The following is a 26,590-nucleotide window of genomic DNA, read 5'->3' as shown; positions in this document are numbered from 1 at the left end:
CTCTTTTTATTATTATTTTAATCTGGGAGATGCAAATCAGGTTAGTTTGTGCTGGAATGAACAGAAATTGAATTCCACAAGCATTGCAGCAAACCTCTAATTGAGGAATCTTAGCATGTGAACAGCTGACATGGTGTTTTCCAATTACTGTTGCCACTTTATTTTCCAGCTTTGCTCTTGTGCCTCTTAACAAGCAACCTGACAAACAGGCGTTAAGCAGGTAAAGATTTTTCCACTCCTATCTTCCTGATTGGCTTCATCTGCTTAATTTCTTTGCATGAGGTTCCGTTTAGAGTTGCTAACCTGCTGGCAGAGAGTTGAGCACAATCTTCGGAGTGTGGCTGCTTGTTGGCTAGAAAAAGTAAGAGGCAAAGCCAATTCCTACTTTTAAAAAGAAAATATGTATCCCTTATGATCCAGAACCTCAGGCTTGGGAGGCGCACTGTGTCCCCTTCACCCTTTCTCCCCTGCTCCTTTTCCCAACCCTCCATTGCACTGGGGACCCCCCCCCCATTTCTATGCCTCACCCTCTCCCCTTTTCTGCAGCTCACTTTGTGCCCACCCCACACAATTATACACCGTATTTTTCGCTCCATAAGACGCACCTAGTTTTTAGAGGGGGGATGCAAGAAAAAAAGGGAGCGCTGAGCAGAGCCTGTATGCATCTAAGATGAACAAGAACAAGCCCATCAGTTAGCTTGTTCCGTTAGAGAGCTCATTTGATGGATATTATACATATATGTGTATTTGCTTGATAATAAAGTATCTCTTAAATTTCAGGCAACCCCTGATTCGTATGGGGGTTGCATTCCAGGGAATGACCCTGGGACGTCTTTTTTACACACAAAGCATCGGCTCTACCATTGAGCCACAGATAGTGGGCTATTTGAAATTGCTTTGTGGATGAAGAATTGTCAATGGGTCTCCTAATAGGGGCCAGAATTACCATCTTCTTCTATGGAAAAGAGATTTCCCCACCTTATTATTTATAGAATTTATAAATAGGTCTCAGGGTCTCACAGAACAAAATTATGTGGGTTTTTTTTGTCTGCCCTGTGCTCTAGGAATGCATTGCAATGCATAAATAAATAAATAAATAAATAAATAAATAAGTAAGTTAGTTAGGGAATTGTAAATTTTCCAGTAATATGAGATCCTACTGCCCAGGTTGTACCCTGGTCAGGTACCTCTGTTGCTTTATTTTAGTACAAGTTTACCTCCAGCTCTGCTCATAGGCTTTGAACAAGAGGCTGAGATGCAGTAATGAAGCAGGTGATGGATTTCCCTTCATCTTTTATCTCCCAGCCACACTTGCGAATATAAGAAGAGCCCTGATGGATCAGACCAATGGTCTGTCCAGTCCAGCCTTCTGCTTCCCACCAGGAGGCCTAAAGGCAAGGAGTGTGGGCACAGCAGCCCTTGTGATGCCTGCCTTCCAAGCTGCTGTTAATGGCACAGGAGCAAGAAAGAGCCTGAAGCAGGCTGCTGTGTCAGTTTCATTCCCAGCACAGTTATTTGGGGGGGGGGGGGATGAGGCTACCTTAATTTATTTTGCTGGCCTCTGGGAGTGAAAACAGATTATAAATCTGTCTCCTATTTTAATCAGAACCACTGACTGATCAAAACCAGCCCCTGGCCTGCCCCTATGTCTATAATGGCCACTTAATCTGCATCAAAGAGTGTGTAGAGAATTTCAGAGCAGGGAGAGAAACAGGATCACCTGCCAATCACTGGCAGATCGACTATGAAACTAATGAAGCGTCACTTTCAGGCCCCTAATCCTTGAGGGGCCAAAGAAGCAATTTTAGTCCACTTGCTTAAAACCTTTGTGTCTAGGAGACCCAACTTGTATTGCACAACTCAAATTGATTATTTTTGTTGTTGTATATTTTTCAACAATCCTCAAGCTTTGAGAATCATTAGCACAGATGATGGAGAGGTGGAGTGTCACGGTGTAGCGGTTTTAAGCAAAATCTGAGATTTAGTAATTTTTTAAAAATCCCAATTGTGGTGAACTGTTATGGAAGAACTGCACTGAAGTAACTGTGGTTACTCATTGTGAAGGGGCCCCAATTCAAGCTTCAGGTCTTCAAACATGTATGTCCACCACTGCTGCCAATACTTGTATATCAGGAATGGAGAATCTCAGGCTCAGAAGATGAATGTGGCCCTCCAAACCCCTCTCTGGCCCTCCATTCTGTCCAGGCCACACCGCTCCCAGGCCCTGCTTTGCACCCCAAGTGTTTTTGCCTGGCTGGAATGTGTCCTACAACTCTGATTGGAATGGAACTTTGCCTGAATGGAAGATAGAGAAGGGGATGTGTGTGAGTGAATATAGAAACTAGCAGATTACACCAAGATAAAATGTACATTTGTTGCTTCACCCACTTTTGCCAGTGGCCCCCTCCGCCACTGGCCTGCAGCCTTCAGAAGGATACCCTCCCCTATAGTAGGCCACTGTGGATCATCCTTCTATTGAGGACTAAAGAGCTGGTTGCAGAATTAGCGGCTTTCCCCGGCATATAGATTCAACTTTGCAATTTCTAAGCCTCATGGCATCTCCAATAGCAGAGGGGTAACTTCCAGCCCTACTTCCTTCTGTGCCATTCAGAGAAAGCGTCACTTGCTTAATGTCTGTGCCTCAGGCAGAGCCAGTTAAAAGGTGGCAATCCTGGTCACCACCAGTGCCCTGTAATGCTTCCTGAATTAGCAATATAACCAGCTTCCAAGTAATGTAAAGGTAAAGGTAAAGGTACCCCTGACCATTAGGTCCAGTCGCAGACGACTCTGGGGTTGCACGCTCATCTCGCTCTATAGGCCGAAAGAGCCGGCGTTTGTCTGCAGACAGCTTCCCGATCATGTGGCCAGCATGACTAAGCTGCTTCTGGAGAACCAGAGCAGCACATGGAAACGCCTTTTACCTTCCCACCAGAGCGGTACCTATTTATCTACTTGCACTTTGATGTGCTTTTGAACTGCTAGGTTGGCAGGAGCAGGGACCGAGTAACGGAAGCTCACCCCATCGCAGGGATTCGAACCGCTGACCTTCTGATCAGCAAGTCCTAGGCTCTGTGGTTTAGACCACAGTGCCACCCACATCCCACCCGCACATGCCCATTACTTTTACACAAAATATTCCACAGCTGAACCTCTGGCAGTGGCAAGGTTGCAGGGTTCAGCTTTGACTAATCTTGAGCTGTGTTTGCCTGCAAGAAGATTCCCAGAGGACTAGAGTCCCCTTTTAGCAGCTGGCATTTATCTGATTTTGCCCAAGTTCCCCACAATTTGGCCCTGGATTGAGAAGCACTTAGTAGTCTTGCACTCTGATCCTATACACAGAATGTTGCCAAGCATTTTGCTAGACTTTGCTCCTGCAAGGCCTTTAACAGCAGATCAGTTTGTGGCCATTACCACTTCTTTCTGTCCATGCTCTGAAGAAACTTTCTGCGCAGATTTTTGAAGATTAATTGGCTGTTGAAGGCATGGGAGCATATTCTGGTCAGCTGACAACTTCATATACATGGCTACTTGAAAGCAAATTACTCTCAAATGAGGCTGTAATCCTATGGACCCTGACTGAAATCAGTGTGACTAAGTTGTGGTAGACTACTGGGCATTAGGGGAGGGGTTGTACATTGGTGGGGGGGACACTGCTCCTTCTGGGGCAGTTTGTCCACCTTTGGTCCCCATCCTGCACTCAGCTTTCACCTTCACTTCCTTGAAGCTGTCAGCATGGGACAGCAGCCACACTCTGGGAAACAGCTTTGACAGGCTGGCTAAACCAGGTGAGGGGAGCCGATGGGTCTCAAACCCGTGGTGAGTTAGGAACTTTCCCTGCATGTGAAGGAAGGCTCTGGAGGATTAAGCGAATAGTGGGTCACATGGTCAAGAAGGCGGCTTCTGCATGTGCTGTAGAGGTAAGTGAGGGGCAGATGGGGCTTGTCAACCTGGAAGGTGGCCCATCTAGGAGAAGGAAAACTCTGATCCTAAACTTCCACTGTGTTGCAGCTAAACTCATTGTGAGAAAGGCTTTGGCAGTAAACCCCAAGCAAAAATGCATGTCCACTGCCTTGCAGGACATCTTCAGGAGAAGAAAAGGCTAAGGAGTAAATCACACACAAATCACGCTTACTCCTTGTATGCATAGGAGCCAACTCCTAGGGGCCAAGGTCCCTTCCACCCCCAAAAATAAAATATTTAAGGGGGATAGTTCCTCCCCAAAAGTGGATGGACATTGTCATTCAAATGGTGTGTGTGTGCCATGTCTTCTGATTGATTATGCAGGGTGGGGCTGACCTCCTCCCCATGATTTGCTCAAGTTGGCCAGCCTGGTTGTACACCTCCTTCCAGCAACACTTGCAGCCCTGCTGGAGCCAAACATCTTGCTCTGCTTTCCTTTGGACCACATCAGCTTTGGCCGAGAGGGGATTGTGCCATCTGAACAGCCCAAGACCTCCATACACACTGCGCAGGTTTGTGCCCCGGGGAGGTCACTTCTGTGCTGCTAACACAGCAAACACAATGTGGGAGGCAGCAGCTTTGAGTTACCAGTCTCTGCAGCAGATGCTGTGATGCTCCAGCAGTTTGACTTTACCTCTGGAGGCACACTCCATTGTCTCTTGAGACAGATGGGTGCCAACAACAAAAGTTCTGGGTAAACAGGAATCTTGCTGGACGAGCACATTGAATTGTAGGCCATAGCTATTGTGAAGGTTTAGGTTATTTACAAGTGGGATCTGAAACAAAATATTGCAGTGCAGAGTGCTCCCTATTAGGACTGCAACCCACCCCCTGCTTTCCTGTCCCCCACTACAACAGTGATCATTGAGCTCTTGGCATCTCTCTTAGCCCCACCCCTCTCAAAATGTTCTTATCTTTCTGCAGAAATTGAGCTTACCCAAGGCTGTGTGTGGGATGGTACTATTTTGGCTACACAAGTAACAGCACTCACAGCCTGAGCATCAGAAATAGAGGGAATTATGCACAGCCTTGAAGATGATGAGTGTCTGACAGCAACGTACCAATGAGGGCTCTCCAAACTCTCTTGAAGTCACAGCTATGGACCAGGGTCCTACTCTCAGATGTACAGGTGCAGGCTGTGTGACGACTACCCACCCAGGAGGGCAATGGATACTTGAACGGGATATCCTGATGCAGCCATTTTGATGCAGCTATTGTTCAACAATTGAGAGACAGAAATCCACGCCAATCTACTTCAGCTCATCTAGAGATCTACCAGCAGAGGTGTAGTGGTTCAGAATAGCAGGGAGCATAGATGCGGAGCTTTGAACCATGGAAAATATGTCTTCTCACCCTTTGTGCTGATTGGAGCCAACCAGAGGGAAAGAGGAGGCGAGAGAGCCACTGGCTCCCAGGGTCACCCTGGAAAAGAAAACTGAAGAGGAGTTGTTCCATTTGCTCCAAGGCTCAGCATTTAGGAACACTGGAAAGACAAGGTGCTTTGGTTTCAAGAAAAGGATGTGCAAGTTCTGAGAAAGACAGGGTTACTTAAAGGAAAATGCTGCTCTGAAAGCAGATATTGGAGCAAATCATTTGCCCAACCTTAAAAAGGTAAAGGGACCCCTGACCATTAGGTCCAGTCATGGCCGACTCTGGGATTGCGGCGCTCATCTTGCTTTATTGGCCGAAGGAGCCGGAGTCCAGCTTCCGGGTCATGTGGCCAGCATGACTGAGCCGCTTCTGGCAAACCAGAGCAGCACACGGAAACGCTGTTTACCTTCCCGCCGGAGCGGTACCTATTTATCTACTTGCACTTTGACGTGCTTTCAAACTGCTAGGTTCATCGCGGGGATTCGAACCGCCAACCTTCTGATCGGCAAGTCCTAGGCTCTGTGGTTTAACCCACAGTGCCACCCGCATCCCTCATTTAGTCCCTCAATGCCCAACCTTAGAAGGCTGTATAATCTTAAAAAGCAGTGCGGCTGTGAGTTGTGTGGCTGTGACCCGGCCTGTGCAGAGCTTGTCTGTGGCCTGGGGTGAGAGTTCTGTTAAAATAAAGTTATAAAGTCAAGCAAAAAAAGGAGCTGGTCCCTGGTGGGCCCCCTGGCAAGCTTTGGCCTCTGAGGCCTGGGGCCAGGGTCCCCAGCTGCTCCTTCCTGCAGCCCCTCTGCATGGGCTTGGCTATGACTATCATGAAGAGATCCTGCAGTTTGGAATTTCATAGAATCATAAAATTGTAGGACACAACTCAGTCAGGCCAATACACCCAAGGAGGACTTGAAGCCGGAGCAGGGGGAGAGTTCTGAGAGCTGGACAGAGAGGGGCACTTGGCCCCTGGACCTGAGGTTCCCCATCATGGGCATAGCCAAAGAGTGGGAGCTGCCCCCCAATCAATCAAAAGCAGCACAAATCTGAGGTTTAGCGCCCCCCAACAAAAATCCTGGCTATGCCCATTATCCCCATCCCCGATGTTGAGAATATGGAGCGTGATGGACCAGTGGAACTGACTTAGTAAAAGGCTGTGCAGCAGCCAGACATTGATAGCACATCTCTTCCCAAGGAATCCTGGGAATTGCAGTTTGGCAGGTCTGTTAGGAGTTTTGGGGGCGTGGGATGTATAGTGCGTGTCTTAGTGGCTACAAGTTTCTCTGTTCCTAAGCATACGTTGGCACAGGCCGAATGCTGCCTGGTGGCTTCTGCCCGTCCTCAGAGGTTCTCTCGTCAGAGCGGAGCGCTGGAGTAGGAAACAGGTGCGCGACTCGGTGCCCCAGGGTAATTGCTGGCTGCCTGCCTTGCGCCCTGCCGGCCCGCCTCCTTGGCCCAGCCTCTCCCCGCTGCCGCACTGCCCGCGCCGCCGCCGCCGCGCCAGCAACAGGGGCGAGCCGCGCTGCTGCTGGCCGCTTGCAGAAAGTTGCGCGCTGCCAGCGACGCTTCCACCGGAATCCGGATGCGCTCCGAGGAGGCAGCCGTCGCCGCCCCATTGTCACCATCCCCAGCAGCAGCGCCCGGGCTGCTCCTCTCGGGGACGTTGCCGCCGCCGCCGCCGCCGCCCAGGGGTCTCCCCGGGCAGAGAGGGCGACTGGAGCCGGGTAATGGTCGCCAGGGCGGCCTTCGCCGAGGCTGGAGGCTGCGGGGGTCGCGGGCTTTTGTGGCCCAGCGCGGGGGCCATTTTGGCTTCGCCTCGCCTCCCCTGCAGGCACCTGCCAGGGCGCGCGGGACTCGGCGGCCTTTCCCGCTTGCCTTCCCCGGAGAAGCGAGGGAAGGAGGCGCGCGCGGTTCATCTTCTCCGCTGTGGAGCCGCGCGTGGGAGCCGAGAGGGGAAGGAGAGTGGATCGCGGGAGCCGGGCCGAGGAGGAGGAGGAGGAGGAGGGATCGCACGGGAAGCCTCCCTCCCTCCCTCGGTTAAGGGAGGCCATTAAGACCGGCGCGCGGGGGGGGGGGGGGGATTGGCTGCAGCTCCCCCAACAACGGATGATTCAGGCGGCTCGCTTCGCCCGAGCCCGCCCCCCGCCCCGCGCTCCCTGCGCACCAGCCCCGGCCGGCGAGTCCCCCAGGCAGCGCCGAGCGCCCAGCAAGCCACCCGGTTACGTGGGGTAACCAGCTAGCGCGCAAAGGCAGGGAGAGGGGGCGCGCTTGCTTGCTTGCTTGTGGGGGGAGAGCATTGCCTGCCCCCCCCACGCGCGGGAGTGGGGCTAGAGGATCGGTGGGGAGGGGAATCGAGGCGCTGGCTCTCTCGGGGCTCACCATTTCTTTTCTCTCTTTCTCCCCGTCTGGTGTCAGAAGCAGCGGCGATGGAGGTCCCGCAGCTCGACCTGCTGGAATCCCCCGAGGGCTGCCCCTCTCCCCTGGAGCTCAAGTCCGCCCCCAGTAAGAAGATGTGGGTCAAGCTCCGGGCGCTGTGAGTAACCCCATGTACTTGCTCCCCCCCGCCCCCCTTGGGCCTTTCTGTCTGCCTGTGGCTCCGTCGCCAAACTCTTTCGGATCTTCCCCATCTGGCGTCCCTGGCCACCGCGGAGGCTTCTCCGATCTCCCGGACACCAATCGCTCGTTGCGCCCGGGCTGGGTGGGGGCGAGGACTATGCCAGCCTTGGAGGGCAGGCTTGCTGCTGCTGCGGTGCCCTGTCGGCGCAGGGGGAGAGGACGCCTGGCCGGGCTTGTAGTAGCGCTGGTCCCGCTCGCCCCCCCCCCCCGCCCCGTGTTTTCTAGACCCTGGACCGGGACGTGTGCATCCTCCTCAGCTCAGGGTTCGCTCAAGCTTTTGTCTGCCCCAACAAGTTTAGGCAGTTGAATTCTCGCTATGCTCCTGCCGCTGTCATGGGGGAACTGCCAGGCTTTACCGCTGGGGGGCTAATTTTTTTTTGCCGCAGCAATTAATAGCATTTGACGAACTGTCTCCAGCTGCTTTGGTGTGGGGAAACCCATGTACCCCCCACAACCGCCAGCAGCGCTTGTTGATCTTTCCATATTGTGAGACGAAGTCATCTGCATGCAATGTGCAACAGTGTTAGTGAGCTTGCCTAGGTCGGGGGTTGTTGTTGTTTTAGCTGCATCCATGGGGACTAGAAACTTGCCATGCGTTCCAGACAGAACTTGTTTGCACCATTTTTTCTGTGACTTAGTGCTTGAATAATGCAAAAGTGGGTGATCTAGAGCAGGAAGTAGCACTGAAAAGACCAACAAGAAAACCAGTAGTGCATGGGATGGGGCAGAGGAAGCCACCCTGCAGCAAAAGAGAGTATATATCCATTTTATCCAGTGTTGTCTACTAGTGACTGGCAGTGCTTATCTGGAAGAAGATCATTGCATTGCTTGCTTTCTGGTTCCTTGAGAAACAAACAAAACAACAACCTGGAGATGCCAGGGAACCTGTGACCCATGGGTGTAGCCAAGGGGTGGCAGAAATCACCCTAAATCCATCAAAATCAATATAACAAAAATCCTGGCTGCCCCCCTAACAAAAATCCTGGCTGTGTCCATGCTTCCACCCTAGCAGCTGTTTGGATATTGCTCAACTCCCTGGAGGGTTCCTTGGACTATACCCTACATCCATATCCTCTGGGGAAGGTCCTTAGCTCAGGGATAAGTGTACTTGCCTTGAATGTTGAAGGTCCTTGGTTCAATTTCCCATCTCCAGTTAGGGCTGTGAATATCTTCAGCTACTAGGCGTAGAAGTCTAAGCCAGAGACCAATGGAGCAATGGCCGAGCCAGTACAAGGTGGCTTCCTATGTTCCTAGGCTGACCACGTTGGTGTGGCTTGGTAGTTATGAGACCGAGCGACAAATGGGGCAGCTCTGGGTTCAAAGCTTGCCCTTGTGGTGATCTTACCAGGGGGCCTTAGCAAAGCCCACATTTGCTGAGTCTCACCACCAGCAGCAATGTAGGGATGGTAGCGCTGACCTCCTTGCCTTGCAGAGTTTGTCATAAGAATTGCACTGTGACAATGGTGCATGTGAGGCTCTTCAAGCATTTTTATTGCTAACCATTTCCAGGGATCGGGGCAAGTCCTGCATGGCTTGTAGGTGGCAGGAATAAAATGCTGCATTCTAAGTGCAACTCGCCAGGGAGAAAACCCCGTTGAGGAGTTGTTAGAATTTCTATACTGCCCTTCCTCTGAGGAGCACAGAGCATTTTTACAATATAAAAACACAAAAAATACACAGCTTGGTAACAAACAAAAACCATAACCCCTCACCCATTATTATTATTGTGGAATTTACTTCAGAGTAAACATGCTGAGGATTGCACTGCAAATTAGCTGCCTGCCACCGAAGAGATCTGTGGCCCCCAAAGCATATTTTTATTGTTGCAAACCTGACGTCGAATTCATTGGGCCAAGTGCAGAGGTTTCTGTTGGTTGGAAGAGGCAGGCGGGGACCTGACGCTTCCGTAAATACAAAGTCCCAGTTTCTGGCTACAGAACCCCTTGCATCTTATTCCCCTGCTACCTGAAGGCACAGAGGTCTCCTTCTGAAGCTGCCCTTGCAGGCAGGCTCTGTTCCAAAAGAGTCCTTTCTTTCCTGAGGGAGTGAAGGGATAATCATGAAGTAGCTTAAGATTGTGTTCTCTGTGCAATCTTGCCCCACATTAGATCTTTTTAAGTGCTTGCATATGCTGAATTTTGCTGTTGTTGGAATTATGAAACTGGATATGACCTGGTACTGTCCTGGCCATCTCCAGGCAGGGCTGGGAGAGGCTCTTGGGTGAAATCCTGTTGCCAGTCAGTCTAGACAGTACTGAGCTAGATGGACCCCGTGGTCTGACTTGCGAATGGCAGCTTCCAACAAAGCCACCCTTCGCTCCATAGTGCTGCTCCACCCTCCCAAGCGAACACTCAACAGCCAGCTTGTTGCATTGCAGGGGCTGGACTGGATGACCCTCAGAGTCCCTTCCAACTCTACAATCCTATGATTCTGTTTGGAGGCCAGGGTTCAAATCCCCATTCGGCCATGAAACTCACTGGGTGACCTTTGGTCACCTGTCATCTCTCAGGCTAGCCAACCTCACAGGGTTGTTGTGGCCCCTTATGAACCATGGAAGAAGAGTAGGATGAAAACAGGAATGAAATAAGGTGCGCTGTGTGGCTGCTGCCCTGTGGCCAGATAGCTGTCTCACCCACATGCTTTAAGTTTTCTGGCTCTCCTTTTCATTCAGGCTCTCTAGGAATCTGGCTTAAACTCCAGGGGACAATTTGTGAATCAGGCTCCAGGGATTATTCTGGGAGCCATCCCACGGCTGCAACATGTTATGTTTAAAGCTTGCTTTTAGCAGAGCAGAGTGCCAATTCACACCTCTCCGACACTTGCAAAGGGTAGAAAGGAGGTGAGCATGTTCACCTGTCAGCAGCTCAGCAAGGGTGCATTTTTAATTCATCCATAATGCTTCAAAGAAGGAGGGGAGGAAACCCGCTCTGCGGTGTGGTTAAACTGTGTCTAGCTTGAAGGTGCTGGAAATTGCAAATGTATTTTTTCCTGCTTGGGCAGTTTTCTTATAATGAAACTGGATGGTGGTGCAATGTAGTAGAGAGATGCAAATGGCAAATGGGTGAGCGTGGGGACAGGGACCATAGTGCAGTGGTAGAAGACCTCCTCAGCAAGTACAGCAGGGATTGTGGCCCCCCAGCTGCGGTTCAGCCCCAGGGATAGTGGAAGTTGGAGTCCAGCAACATCTGGGAAGGCATAGCTTCCCCAAAACTGATATAGAAAGACTCAGGATCAGTCTCTGGCATCTGCATCTAAATGGTCAGGTAGCAGTTAATGGGAGAGACCTTTTCCTGTGTGAGCTTGGAGAGCCACTGCCAGTCAGAGTAGACAGTACTAGATGGTCAAATAGGCTGGCCTGATGTAAGGCACCTTCCTTTGTGTACCTGTAGTGGTTGGTTCAGGTAGCAGGTTTTGGGGAGTACTTCTGCCTGAAACTGCCTGCTAGGCAGCATTGGTTGGGAAACTGACATTGCTGGACTCCAACTCCCATTAACTCCCAACTCCCATTAACACGCTCAGAGGTTAGGGATGATGGGAGTTGTGGTTCAATATCATTTGGAAGACACCAGGGCTAGATGGACCAGCTTGACTCAATTTAAGGTAGCTTCATATGTTAGCCTGACTCACCTTCAATCCGAGTTTCCTGTTAGCCTGACCCACCTTCCTTGCAGTGAAATCAGCTGAGGATACATTTATAGTCTACTCTTGGTCCCTCCCTTGAAACAGGACAGGGAAAAGCCTAATTGAAACATAGGGTCCCTGATCCACAGAAAAAGTTGCACAGGTTGCTCTTGTCCCTACTTCATAGCAGCGGAAATGAAATTGGGGTTTAGAGATTTGGCTAAAGTCTGCCCAGTTCTTCACTATGCACTGAGAACCTGAGGTGTGAAGGGGACACTTGTACAGGAGGTGGGATTTGCTGCCGATCCCTGAGCAGTGAACACTTGGTGGCAAACTCTGATTTCCTGCTGTGCAGTGTGTGGCAGGCAGGGACCTTATTCCCACGGAGCTGGAAAATGTGTCTGGCCAGTACTGCTGCAGGTGGGAACTCACAGGATTGACTGCTTCCTTAGCCACAGAGGGGGAAAAAGATTCCTGCACATAGAAAATCAGCATGTCAGGGAGAAAGCCAGGCTGGACATGCTATTTTCTGCATGCAAGGGGCTTTTCTTGGCACACAGGTGTGCCCATCCGCCTGTGGTCTGGAAGCCAAATTAGACAGGATGCAGTAAACATGTGGAGTGATTGTCAGTGGTGTTTGTTTTTCTTTCACAGTGGGCTCTGAATTTTGACTGCCACATTGGTGCCCACAGACCATTTAATTTCCCCCCTTTAGCATCCTCCTTACACCCATCAAGTTGCTTCCCCCCCCATTCTACAAGTCATTCATTTCACTGAGCATTTGTGGGATCACATCGCATACGAAAGAGAGAAATTGTTTCTCTGCTTCTCTTGCACCAAGCCATGCACATGCAATTATAAACCTTTATCCTGTCTTCTAAACTAAATATCCTCATTTCTATTAGCCTTTTCTCACGAGGAAGCTTCTGCTGTCTGCTAATGCCCCTCCTGCCCCCTTTCCAGCCCTGCAATGTCCCATGGATAGACAAGCTTATCCGCAAAGTAAACATCCTTTGATTTTGCGGCCTGATTTCAGTTGTGACGCAAGGCATGGCAAAACACTGATCTGCGCACGTCTCCATCTGTGCATGCGTGCGTTCCCATACAGTGTGTGCTAGCTTGTACACATGAAGAATTCACCTGTGGCCTGCCTGAGTCACAGATTGCTGCTATGCTCAGCATGTCACCTTGGGGGCCAATACCTGAATGCATTGTCATTTAAGATAAGGCACTGGTTACGTGCAACACTTGCTGAGGTGAATGTTGCATCGGTGACCCGCGTTGCATTCATATTGGAGCTCAGTCTGTCCTAAGTTTTCTCCAAATTCCAGCTCCCTTAAGCCTGCATGTGCCTCTTGGCTGTTTCCTGTTGGATGAAAGCTGGGTGCCCATATTGCCCAGACTGTGGGAGGTGATGGGTGCCTGTGCCTCAACTCCCTCCCTGACTTTATGGCCTGCTGGCAACAGAAGTTGCCATTGATGCTACTTTTTTTGGTGCTTCTCCTTAAGCCAGGCATTGCTCAATGACCAGACATGTATTGGGGGCTTCTAGTTGGTGGTTTAAATGTCTTGCTTGCTAAGTATAGCTCTCAGAATAAGTTGGGGGTGGGGTGGACTTCTGGTAAGTCAGGCTCTAAGATCCCTGGGTGATGAGAAGACGATTCATGAGGATTTCTAACTTCCAATTGTTTCTAACAATGGTAACAACAAATGACTCCCTCTCCTCCCCCAATTTTACTGCTGAAATGAAAGGGTGGGGGAAGCAGGAGTTGGTTTTTGTGTGAAAGGGCTATGAGCTCAGTTCACTTCTGTAACTGTGGACAAATTCTTGGGCTAAGTGTGTCTGTGGATAAGTTGCTTTTCATAATCAAGTGAACCGTGCTGGAATGCCAGCATCTCTCAGGCCATAAAACTCAATTATTTTTCATTAGGGTTGAACACCTTACTGTGGTTTGTGAGTGAGTAAAGAAGGGCTGGGGAACCTGTGGCCTTCCATATATTGTTGGACTCCAGCGCCCATCAGCCCCAGCCATCACAGCCAATGTTCAGGGACAATGGGAGCTGTAGTCCAACAACACCTGAAGTGGCACAGGTTCCCCATCCCGGGTCTAAAAGCACCATCCATTTTTGGCATTTGCTATGAACATATTTGCATGCTTTTGATGCTCTGCGTCATGGCATCACGCCCCATCTTTTCCCCCTTTGAATGTCCTCTGCTTCATTTCATTTTCCTACTATTTATTTCTGATAAAACCGTTGACTTCACATGATTCTGTTGATGATGTCACAAGGTGATGTCTGGCTGTGTTGTCATGGAGATATTTACTAATATCACTTGGAGTTTTTACACACACACACACACACACACACACACACACAATCTTTTGGGTTGTGTGAGATGTGCAACTTTCGAAAAGAATATTTAAACCAGATGATATTTAGTGCAGACCCTCTTCCCTTCCTTCCTTCTTTCCTTCCCCTCTTCCCCACTCATACCCTCTCACACAGTGACTTTTTCTTCTCTCATTCAGTCTTTTTGAAAGGCCTCAGCTTGGGAACCAGTAGAATTGCTGATTTATTAATTTCAGTGTAGTTTCAGCAGGTGATGACTTCATGTGTCTCTACACCACCTGAGACTGCCCCCCATGTGTTAGTAATAATAATAATAATAATAATAATAATAATAATAATAATAATAAATTTATTATTTATACCCCGCCCATCTGGCTGGGCCTCCCCAGCCACTCTGGGCGGCTTCCATAAAAACCAAAAATACAATAAAATATCACACGTTAAAAACTTCCCTGAACAGGGCTGCCTTAAGATGTCTTCTGAATGTCAGGTAGTTGTTTATCGCTTTGACATCTGCTGGAAGGGCGTTCCACAGGGTGGGCGCCACTACCGAGAAGGCCCTCTGCCTGGTTCCCTGTAGCTTTGCTTCTCGCAATGAGGGAGCCGCCAGAAGGCCCTCGGCGCTGGACCTCAGCGTCCGGGCAGAATGATGGGGGTGGAGACGCTCCTTCAGGTATACTGGACCGAGGCCGTTTAGGGCTTTAAAGGTCAGCACCAACACTTTGAATTGTGCTCGGAAACATACTGGGAGCCAATGTAGGTCTTTCAAGACTGGTGTTATATGGTCTCGGCGGCTGCTCCCAGTCACCAGTCTAGCTGCCGCATTCTGGATTAGTTGTAGTTTCCGAGTCACCTTCAAAGGTAGCCCCATGTAGAGTGCATTGCAGTAGTCCAAGCGGGAGATAACCAGAGCATGCACCACTCTGGCGAGACAGTCCGCAGGCAGATAGGGTCTCAGCCTACGTACCAGATGGAGCTGGTAAACAGCTGCCCTGGACACAGATTTGACCTGTGCCTCAATGGACAGCTGTGAGTCCAAAATGACTCCCAGGCTGCGCACCTGGTCCTTCAGGGGCACAGTTACCCCATTCAGGACCAGGGAATCCTCCACACCTGCCCGCCTCCTGCCCCCGAGAAACAGTACTTCCGTCTTGTCAGGATTCAACCTCAATCTGTTAGCCGCCATCCATCCTCCAACCGCCTCCAGACACTCACACAGGACCTTCACTGCCCTCACTGGTTCTGATTTAAAAGAGAGGTAGAGCTGGGTATCATCTGCATACTGATGAACACCCAGCCCAAACCTCCTGATGATCTCTCCCAGCGGCTGCATGTAAATGTTGAAAAGCATGGGGGAGAGGACAGAACCCTGAGGCACCCCACAAGTGAGAGCCCAGGGGTCTGAACACTCATCCCCCCCCCACTTTCTGAACACGGCCCAGGAGGAAGGAGCGGAACCACTGTAGGACAGTGCCCCCAGCTCCCAGCCCCTCAAGACGGTCCAGAAGGATGTTATGGTCGATGGTATCAAACGCCGCTGAGAGATCCAGCAGAACTAGGAAACAGCTCTCACCTTTGTCCCTAGCCCGCCGGAGATCATCAACCAGTGCGACCAAGGCAGTTTCAGTCCCATGATGAGGCCTGAATCCCGACTGGAAGGGATCCAAATGGTCCGCTTCTTCCAGGCGTGCCTGGAGTTGTTCGGCAACCGCTCGCTCAATCACCTTGCCCAAGAATGGAAGATTTGAGACTGGGTGATAGTTGGCCATTGTGGCCGCATCTAAAGATGGTTTTTTAAGAAGCGGTTTAATAACCGCCTCTTTCAGTGGGTCTGGGAAGGCTCCCTCACGGAGGGAAGCATTCACCACCCCACGAAGCCCATCGCCCAGTCCTTCCCGGCTAGCTTTTATAAGCGAGGATGGGCAAGGATCCAGGAGACAGGTGGTTGGCTTCACTCGTCCAAGCAGCCTGTCCACATCCTCGGAGGTAACAGATTGGAATTGATCCCATTCAACTTGACTAGACAGAACTCTAGCACTCTCCCGCCCCGGCCCTGCTCCCACGGTGGAGTCTACTTCTTCCCGAATCTGAGCGATTTTATCTGCAAAAAACTTTGCAAAATCATTGCAGGAGAATATGTGGCCCGTACTGGGCCCCGATGTTACAGGTGGTTCCGCTAAATTGTGAACCACCTGAAAAAGTCTCCTGCTGCTGTTTTCTGCAGATGCAATAGAGGTGGTGAAGAAATTCTTCTTCGCCGTCGCTATCGCCACTTGGTAGGCTCGACGTTGAGCTCTAACCTGTGTCCGGTCAGATTCGGAATGAGTTATCCGCCACCGGCGCTCTAGCCGTCTCAACGATTGTTTCATTGCCCTCAGATCCGTGGAAAACCACGGGGCTCTCCGGGCTCCATGCAATCGGAGAGGGCGCTTCGGAGCCAAACAGTCAATAGCCCTGGTTAACTCCACATTCCAGCGGGCCACCAGGGAATCGGCTGAAAGGCCATCAACATGGGATAAAGCATCCCCTACCACTCTCTGGAAACCATTTGGATCCATTAAGTGGCGGGGGCGGACCATCCGAATTGGTCCCACCTCCCTGCAGAGGGGATGGGTCGCAGAGAAGTCCAGTTGCACCAGGAAGTGATCTGACCATGGCACTTCTTTTGTTTCACTTTTACTTAGTGTCAGATCACCAACATCCATAGAGGTAAACACCAGGTCCAAGGCATGTCCGCGGCTATGGGTTGGGCCAGACTTATTCAGGGACAGCCCCATGGAGGCCATGCTTTCCACGAAGTCCCGAGCGGCCCCCTGTAAGGTCGTGTCGGCATGGATGTTAAAATCCCCTAGGACGACCAAGCTAGGTGTCTCCAGGAGAACATCCGCCACGACCTGAAGCAGCTTGGGCAGGGAATCCTTGGTGCAGCGGGGAGGTCGGTACACCAAAAGGAATCCTGTACTGCCCCTATTGCCCAACTTCCAGAACATGCACTCAGAAAACTGGGTCTTCCCAATAGGACACCTGGTGCAAACTAGTGATTTTCTAAAAATCACTGCAACCCCCCCTCCCCGCTCACATGACCTGGGTTGCTGTGCGTAAGAGAAACCTGGTGGACAAGCAGCGGCAAGGACAGGCCCATCTGCTTCATCCAACCAAATCTCTGTCACACATGCCAGGTCAAGTCCTCCATCCATGATCAAGTCATGGATGGCAGGAGATACTCAGACAATTGTGAAGGGACAGGTGAGGCTAGGAGCCATTTAGGAAGGATGAGACTTCTTTGTGTGCTGTGGGAAGCAGCACCCTCTCTCAAAGCACATTGAACCCTCTTAAAAAAACTTACCTGTCTGTCCCCTTGCTAGATTTTTTTGAAGTGACATAAGCTTCAAAAGACATAAGCAGGGTTGTGGGAGCTGCATTCTCATCCCATGGGATGATCCAGTGCTTGAGGGAATGCCAGTCTGTGTGCTTTTCTCCTTCTACTGTTTAGGATGCAAATGTAGTCACTCTTGTTTTGCTTCGCCTATGGCGATGCTTTACAATAATTGAGCTTCAACTGCTTTCTGCTAACTCTCTCTACTCATTTGTGCTTTTGTTTTTATGCTTTGTGATGGGAATAGTTTGCCAATCCTTTCTTTCTTTATTTCTTTCTTTTGGGGGGGGGTCTGTGTGTTAACCTTCCAATCTGCCTGGAGCAGTCTTTTTGCAATCTGGTGCCCTCCAGATATAGATGGACTTCAGCTCAGCATAGTCAATCGTCAGGAATGATAGTCACCACTGAAATCCAAAGTGTCTGGAGGGCATTAGGTTGGGGAAGCAGGGCTCACAGTAAAATATTTTGTTAGTGTCTTTACTTGCATGGAGTTTTTGCTGCCTTCTCTCCCCCCCCCCCCTCTCTCTACTTCCCATTGCCATTGTTTCCTTCTCTCCTAAGCTGAATGGGAAAGACCTGCACAACTGGTCCTGCCCAGTAATGGGACTGCATGACAGTTTCATGCCACTGTATATAGGTGTATATAGGGCCTTGGAGGAACTGTTAGCCCTGAAAGGGGAGAGAAGGAAGTGGTGTAGGGAGCCAAGGAATGCAGGAAGCTGCTTTATACTGAATCAGACCATTAGTCCATTTAGCTCTGCAGTGTTTATATTGATTGGTGACAGCTCTCCAGGGTTTCAGAGAAGCGCCTCTACTTACCAGGAAATGCCGGGGATTGAAACCAGGGCCTTCTGCCTGCATGGCTGGTGCTCTGCCCCTGAGCTGCAACCCTTCCTTCCCCATCTTTTCTCAAACACCATCTGGAAATCATGCTGAAATCTCCCCTTCCCTGATTTGACTGCTGATGCTCACATGGGGTCTTTCATGACCCTGCCCTCTTCCATGTTTCCCTTCCTGCATTCTTATGTTTTCTGGAGCAGCATGCAGCATGAGTGGTGCCGCGTTTCTCCCACAGCAGAATGATCTGTTTTATTTATTTTTATTTGCAACATTTGTATGGCACCCAAAAGCAGCATTCTCTGGGTGGCTCACAAGGATAAACTTTAAAAAAAGAAAAAGAAAAACATAGCAGTCATTCAGCTGTCAATAAAAAAGGAACAACATAAATTTCTCAGCAACGGCAAGTCAAAGAGTATAATCAGCTACACGGCATCACCAAAAACGGAATTTAACATCCAGTGGAGGAAAAGTGCACAGATCTAAAAAGCCTGGAGGGGCAGAAAAGAATCAGAACAATAAGGTCCAGAAAGGGTGTACAGTGGTACCTCTGGTAACGAACTTAATTCATTCCGGAGGTCCGTTCTCAACTCAAAACTGTTCTTACCCTGAGGCACGCTTTTGCTAATGGGGCCTCCCACTATGTGCACGATTTCCACTCGCATCTACTTCCGGGTTAGCAGAGCTCATAACCCGAAGCGTTCGCAAGGAGGACGGTTCATAACCAGAGGTATTACTGTATATATTGAATGGCATTCATATTCAGCTGTTTCTCTAAGGAGCTCAGATTGATGTATGTTGTTTCCTTGCTTATCCTCTCAAGAGCCCTGTGAAGCAGGCTGAGCAGAGAGACAGGTAGAGTGACTGGCCCAAGAACATGGTTCAGTTTTATTTCGTATGCCCTTAGAAAGGAAAACAGATACAAACTGCCTACTTCTCATTGGCATGTATGAAAATGAGTATATGAAAATGTATTACATACATTCATATACATATGAGTTTTTTGTTCTAGCCAAAGGCCATAACAAATTTGTAGCAAAAGTTTTAATAAAATAATGCAGAACACACATCTATAATAGGAGCCAGCATCCATGATGTAAGTTACCAGAGACGACATCAAACTCAAATCCAGCTGGATTTCAGAAAAGGTGTGTGTGCATTTGTGTGTGTATAAAATGGGAAAACAATCTGTGTCACAAGAAGTATTTGTTTGGCAAGATGTAGCATGTCTGTTCATCCTGAAAACAATAAAATAAGTGTTTTAATGCTTCTCTTTTTTTAAAAAGGAAGGGTGAGAGGCATATGTTTCATTCCTAGCTGCAGCATCAGAAGCTTCTAGGTAGGATGATTGGGAAAGGCTTGGCTGAAGCACTGGAGAGGTGTCTTTAAGATTGAGGTCCAGTAAATGTCTGACATCTCTTATGATTTTGACTCAAGGTTGATTCCTACAGTCCCCTCATCACACAGCCAGGTGTGGTTTGACTTATTCTAGCAGGCTGGATGGCAGAGCTGTGCATGGCTCATCTGTCGTTTGCTCAGCTTTCCCTTAAGGTGGATGATGAATCTGTGAATTTTCTTCCAGTTGCTTGAATAACGAATCCATCACTGTGCATCTTGGCTGCATTCAGAGTCCCATTTAAATCAGCTGTCAGTAGGTGCCTGTGTTCAAATGCACAACTGTGTTTGGCTTTTGAAACTCTTAATGGCGCTTGAGCCTTTCTTTCCCCTGGCTCAGAGGAGGTTGGAGGCAGACAGAATTTTATCTTAATATGACATGAGGTTTGCAGTTGCCGGTGACCTCTGCAGTCACTCCTGAGAAATCAGGTTAGTTCACCTAGGTATAATTAACAAGCTAAATTAAGGTTACCAGATTTCTTTCAATGAATCCGGGGACACTTTTCAACTTCAGTCAGAATGGATGGATTTTGTCAGGGGACTGATTTGTAAATCTGGGGACATCTGGTAACCTTAAGCCAAATGTCTGCTTTATGATAAACAGGTGTGTGTGGGGGGGGGGAGGGCTTGGAGTGCTGAGCCTCTTAGGATGTGATGTGCATTTTGCACCCCAAGAATAATCCACGGAAAATGTATTGACTTCACTTTGCTTGTTTGCCCTGCTGGTGGTCAAATCAGCCAGCATTAAGCATAGTGGGCAGCTTTCAGCATCGTCATAACATTCCCTCCAAGTGCAGTATTTTACTTTTCCCCGAAGGAATGAATGTCAATTGCCACTTATATTTATTTCATTTCATTTATGAATTGGTTCCCCTGAAATATCCCAAAGTGATGATGAACAACAAAAGGATAATAAAAACATCAACAATAAAAAACAGATTTAAAATGATTCCAAATTCAATACAGATACAGATGGGATAAAAAAACCCTCTCCTCTTAAATGTCTTGTTGAAAACGGTCTTCAGTAGGTGCTGAAAAGACTTTAGACATGGTTCTTGCCTGCTGTGTAGTGGCAGGGAGTTCCAAAGGGCAGGTGCTGCCACAGTAAGGCTTGATTCATACATCGTATGGAATGGACCTCCTGATGCGATAGCGTTTCTTTTGTTTAAACAAGCCTATTCAGGCTTGCAAATGTGACATGTATTTTAATGTGTAAATTTCTTTCTTTCTTTTTCACCATATCTTTGTCTAGTGATGAGAGTGGTGCTGGTCCTGCTTTTGTGACCCACTTTAGATCAGGCTGTGGTCCAGCTGTGGGGCCTGACCCACCAGCTGAAGACAGGAAGCCCAGTTGGCAGTGTAGCCAATACTAAGGTGGCTGAACCAAAGGTCTGATTCAGTCTAAGGCAGCTTCCGGTGTACTGTGCTGTCTTTGAGCATCTGATTTATCTTTTGAGTGCTGCTGCTGTCTGGTTAAACTTGTTTTAAAATCTTTGGAATATGGGTGCAGTTCCAGTGTTCAAGCCAGGTCAGCTCTGAAGACTTATGCCACTGCCGGTGAGCTCAGGTCTCTGAAGCTATGTAGGGAAAGGGGGGGAAGATGCTTCCACAGAACCTGGTTAAATGCCTGCGCTCCTATTAGTGGATTTATGCTTCTGCAAATGCCGTATTTATTGGGTGGGAACTTGGTGTCATCAAGGGGTAGAGTTTGGGTGAGCCTGAGTATTCTTCCAAACCCCTGCAGTTAGGATGTGCTAAGCTGGTAGGGGACCATGCAGAGATAGGGGACCAAACTGTGAGCTTCTCCAACCCAGGATGACAGGTGCTCTCTGCCATCTTTGGATTTTTACCTCAGGTGTGCACTTAGAATCATGGAAACAGCTTTTAGTCTTCTTTTAAATGTGTTTGTGGTTTTTGATGTTTTTAAGTGTCATGGGTAAATTGCTTTGGTGGTTTAGAAGGCAATTAATAAATTAATTGCAGTAATAATAATTTTTGAAGTTTTTCTTCTTCTGGACCAACACTTACTTTATTTATAAGAATATTCTTAAACTACCAACTTCATAATAATAATAATAATAATAATAATAATAATATAATATCACCCTTTATGAAAAAAGATCCCAGGGTAGTGTACAACATTTTTAAAAATACAGGACATCAGTGGTAAAAACATAATAGGAAGCATACTGACAGACATGCCAGGCAAAAACATTCCTCTTCACATGTCATGATGGCACCAGGTGAGCCTCTCTGGGGCGAGCGTCCCACCCCTGAGGAGCCACCACAGAAAATGCCTGTTCTCTTGTTGCCGCCCTCCCTCCCAAGCTCTCTGGGAGGGGCAACATAGAGAAGGGCCTCCGATGACAAGCGCAGGGTCCAGCTCGGTTTGTATGGGGAGAAGCGACCCTTAAGATATTGATTGAGGTCCTGGGCCTGGAATAGTAGTAGTAGTAGTAGTAGTAGTAGTAGTAGTAGTAGTAGTAGTAATAATAATAATAATAATAAAAATAAAAATAAAAATAAATAAATAAATAAATAAATAATTACAGTTTGCAATAAAACTATAAAAATATCATAAAAATGCAGCACCATTAAACACAGGATGAAGAACCAACACAGAATTAAATTAGTTCTTGAAAAATGCTTGGTGAAACAAATGCTTGGTGATCTAGTATTGGAATTCTATGTGCTTGTCTGATTTCAACAGTAGCAATGTTCCAGATTACTGATGCTGCTGGTCTTAAGAGCCTTAGTTTGCATGGAAACTGAATGGATGTGGATACTTTTTTCTCTTTTTTAATAGAGAGCACTGAATAATCCAGAGAGGTAGCTGGGTTAGTCTGATGCAGCAAGAATAACAATGAGTGTTGTAGTCCCCTTAAAGCAGACTTCCCCAACCTGGTGCCCTCTGGGTGTGGGACTATAATTCCCACCATCCCAGACCATGAATTGCTGGGGCTAATGGGAGTTGCAGTCCACCAACAGCACCAGGAGGACCACAGACTGGGGAAGGCTGCCATCAAAGACTAGCAGACTTATTTTTGTGACAGGATCTTTTGTGGAGCAGGGGTCACTTCCTCAAATGCGAGAAGTGTTCTCCACAGCCAACAAGAGATATGTCTGCATGGGCAGGTGGGAGAGAAGACAATGATGAAACACTAGGACCAAAAGGCCATGAAATGCAATGGGTTCAGCCTGTGACATTTCTACGCTGAGCTCAAATGCCGACAAGATAAGCGCGGTTGCCCTTCTGCAGCAGCGGTAATAGGTGATAACAGGATCCTCCAAGATTATTAAGGAATCTAGTGGTGCCTTAAGGAGTAAAAGATTTAGTATGGCAGGAGCTTTCACAGTCCTGTGTATTTTGGCCTCTTGTAAGCATTCAACAGAACCAGATTCCGTTAACCTGAATGAATCTGAGCCTTGGCTGAGGATTGTGAAACTGTGTGCTTTACGTATCTTGGTCTGCTTAGCTAAGCGGACTGTTGGCAAGGCTCCCAGGAGGACTTGGCAGACCTGTGAGATTTATCCTTGAAAAATCAGACAATCGGAACAACTCTGTGCCTTGATATCGATCCTTACTGACTTTGTTTTGCAGACAAAGGTACCATAACTCTTGAATATTCACACTGAAGTCAGGGGCGCTTACGCCAAAGTGAAGTGCCCCCGTGGTGATGGGCTGCAGCCTTCCAAGGGGGGGGGGGGAGAAGACTGCCCCAAGCAGCTTTTAGGCATAGATGAATGCAGGGGTGATGGAACCTGTGGAGCCTTCAGCTCTTTGTTGGGACTCCAATTCCCACCAGCTGTAGCAAGCATGGTCAGTGGTCAGGGATGGTGGGAGCAGGGGCGGATTTAGAGTTGTGCCTGTGGTGTGCACTCACTGTGTGCTGAGCTGAGGGAGCGCCATCTCCCACCCTGTGGAACGCCCTCCCATCAGGCATTAAGGAGATAAGCAAGTATATAACATTTAGGAAACATCTGAAGGCAGCCCATGTATTGTGAAGCTTTCTAAGGTTTAATGTTTTGTTGTGTTTTTATGTATGCTGGAAGCTGCCCAGAGTGGCTGGGGCAACCCTGTCAGATGGGCTGGGGACAAATAAAGAATAATGATGATGATGATGATTATCAAAGCCCGGTAAGGAAGGCACTGGGCTTTGGGAAGGAAATGTGAGGCTCTGACAGGGTCATAGAGTCCTGCTGCCTCCTTCCTAGAGCTTTTTCAGCTTTGGGAAGGACATGGGAGGGCTCTAGGATCCTGCCACAACCTCACCCCTCTTTCCCAAAGTCAGGGCCTCCTTACCTACCTTTGGGAAGGCAGCATGAGGACTGGTGGGGGAGTGTCAAATTTTGGCCTGGCGCAGGGTGCCATGGTACCCAAGTCTGCTGCTGGTGGGAGTCTGGAAGGTCACAGGTTCCTCACACCAGAATTAAAGAATACAGAACTCCTTTATTGTTACTGGAGCTTTCTAGGTCTGCCAAAATAATGCCTTGGGGTAGGACGGAGTGGGTATACACTTAGCATTCATGAAGGTACACTGTGCTGCAGAAGAACCCAGAAATTGTACCAGAACTCAGCTCATGGCCTCTTTACCCCCAAAGCACGCCTTTCCCCCCTCCCAATGCATTTCATTTTATCCATCTAAGTTGGAAAGGGAGGGGAGGGAGGGAAAATAAGCCTTTTTGTTGCTGCTGTTGTTAAATAATTGGGTGACAGAAAATCTTGCTGATCTCCTGCAAAGCAGCCATCTATCCTACCAGGCAATCTCATTCTGCAGCCCACCTGCCCCTGCCTCCAGCGAACAGATAACGTTTAGGCTGGCTCCCATCCCAAACTGCTCAAAGTCCACTGGGCTCTGCATCCAGGTACCAGCATGTTGGTGATGACAACTCTAGATTCAAGGCAAGGAGGCTTTACCGCTTTTGTACATTTTCACAATTGCAGCATTCCTAAAGGAACAGGGAATTGTTCCACAAATTAGGAACGTATGGTCAGAGAGAGAGAGGAACCTGCTCTAGGCAACCTAAAGGCCACGGCTGTTTTATGTCAGGAGAAAATCCCTGCACAGTAGCTGGTTGCTGACTAGAATATTATTGCATGTGACAATTGCCCATGTGGTTGTTAATTGTGGGTGCTGGTGTACGTATGTTGCTCTTTTTTTTTAATTGAGGGCCTATAGTGATCCAGTCCTTTCTTTTTAAAGATAATAGCATAGCTCTGGCACAGGCTTTACGCTTCATGCACCCGAAAAGTGGGCTTGAGTGCTTGAACAACTATGCCCCGATAGCATTTAGCATTAAACACAACACAGGATTCTCGGTGGTTTCTCCTGTAACAGACTGAGCAGCTAGTCTTTGGGAATGTTGATGGTCACAATACAAGGCTTTGATGTTTGACTGCTGGGACACAGCCATCTACATCAGGGGTGGCTACTCTTTTATGGCCCAAGGGCTGCATTCACTCTTGGCCAATCTTCTGGCAGCCGCATAACAGCAATGGATGTGCCCACCCCTCCCCCACTCTTTCATGCAGACTCACACCTAAGCACATAGCCTCCCTTCCTCTTCTGACATGTGCAGACATACAGAGGAGAGCAGTTACCATTCCTTCTGTGCTCATTAAATGACCAATCTCATGACTGAGGAGGGGCACAATTGGCATCCCCATCAGGGCATTGGGCCATAGCTGTCAACTTTTCCCTTTTCTTGCGAGGAATCCTATTCGGAATAAGGGAATTTCCCTTAGAAAAAGGGAAACGTTGACAGCTATGCATTGGGCTCTATTCATTCCACCACCCACTTACATTTCTTCTCCTTTCTGCAGCTGCTACTAAAATTGGTGAGGTCATGGGTGAGGGGACTTGCTTGTGGCGGGGGCAGATCAGGCCTCCAAGCTCAGGATCAACCAGCCCTGATTTATGCCTATGCACATGGTTAGTTGCACAGAGCAGCTTTCAGTGTAGGAATTTGTCTAGTCTGGAGTGGCCCTGTGCACCAGAGGGTTTGAACCTTGCTCTGCCACCATTCAAGGTGCTCGCTTTGATCTTTATAAAGCCTGAGATACCTGGGAGCCAATAACTTATGGGACTATCTTCTCTCACATGAACCGCTGCCTGCAGCATAAAGATAAACCATAGTAGACTTGCTCCCTTTGTGCAATAGCCTGTTGTTGTTTCTGGGTGGTTCTTTTTACAATTTTAACATGCTGAGTAAAAAGCAAGATGGTCTCTTCCTGCAGGCTCACAATTAAAGGACGTGGCCTGAAAGGAAAAAGGGGAGAGTGGGGAGAGAAGAGGAAAGAAAGCAAATCCAGACAATCTTAGTGGTATCCGCTGGCCAGATGAGCCTCCCTGCCTTTAAGCATGCGCTCCCAGTAGCCCTTCCTGAGCACAAGGGACAGAGGGTTTGGGTGATGGTGCTATGGCTATGGGATGCCCTTCCTGCAGAGATCTTTTGAGCCCCATCTCTGAATTCTTTCCATCACCTTAAACACTTGGGGTTTATTTGGCCGGCCCTTAAATTTCATTTCTGCCTGGATTCTCGTTGTTTTAGATTTCAATAAAATTAAAGTAAAAGCAGTTTAATTTATTTCTGTTTTTTTTGTGTGTGCATTTTTTTCATTTATTTTGTCATTTGCATTTTCCAAAACAGGAACAGAGAGCATACTTAACCCTCTCCCCCCCTGCCCCACCCCACTTACAACTTTGTACAAAATACAGCATGTATACATATACCAAATGACTTCCCTTCCACCCTTTTCCTGGTTCCTTTTGCTTTTCTTCTACTCCGCGTAATCTACATCTTTTTAATCATCCAATTTGTTATCTATCAAATACTCTATTTCAACTCTGCTGGATTTACTCAAGACCCGCTAAGCTATGTATTTGTTTATACTGGTCCTTAAAATATTCAATAAACATTGTCAGTTCCTCCTTATATTCCTTATCTTCGTTTTCTCTTATCCTGTTCTCCACCTTTGTGCCAATGAGGTTCTAGCTGCGGCTGTGGCGCAGAGTAACTCTCTTGTTTTTTTGGGGACCTCCGTGGTTACCACCCCCAAGAGGAAAA

The 26,590-nt window shown here is 48.4% G+C and overlaps 1 protein-coding gene across 3 annotated transcripts in view; it reads left to right on the top strand.

Moving 5' to 3' along the window:
* Positions 1–6,803: 6,803 nt before the first annotated feature.
* The window catches only part of PDE1B (phosphodiesterase 1B), a 139,327-nt gene continuing 119,540 nt past the window's right edge, over positions 6,804–26,590 (top strand). The window contains exons 1-2 of one of the 3 annotated variants that reach the window (XM_083729203.1): positions 6,804–7,049; positions 7,741–7,858. In XM_083729203.1, coding sequence (XP_083585329.1) covers positions 6,908–7,049; positions 7,741–7,858 — 260 coding nt within the window. In that variant the 5' untranslated portion in view covers positions 6,804–6,907. Of the gene's footprint in view, positions 7,050–7,508; positions 7,554–7,740; positions 7,859–26,590 lie in introns of those variants that run through there. The other 2 variants (XM_083729204.1, XM_083729205.1) reach the window with 2 other exon arrangements.

Source organism: Podarcis gaigeae (assembly GCF_964106915.1).
Source record: "Podarcis gaigeae genome assembly, chromosome: 2".
NCBI classification, from domain to species: domain Eukaryota; kingdom Metazoa; phylum Chordata; class Lepidosauria; order Squamata; family Lacertidae; genus Podarcis; species Podarcis gaigeae.
This window is presented reverse-complemented; position numbering and strand designations above follow the sequence as displayed.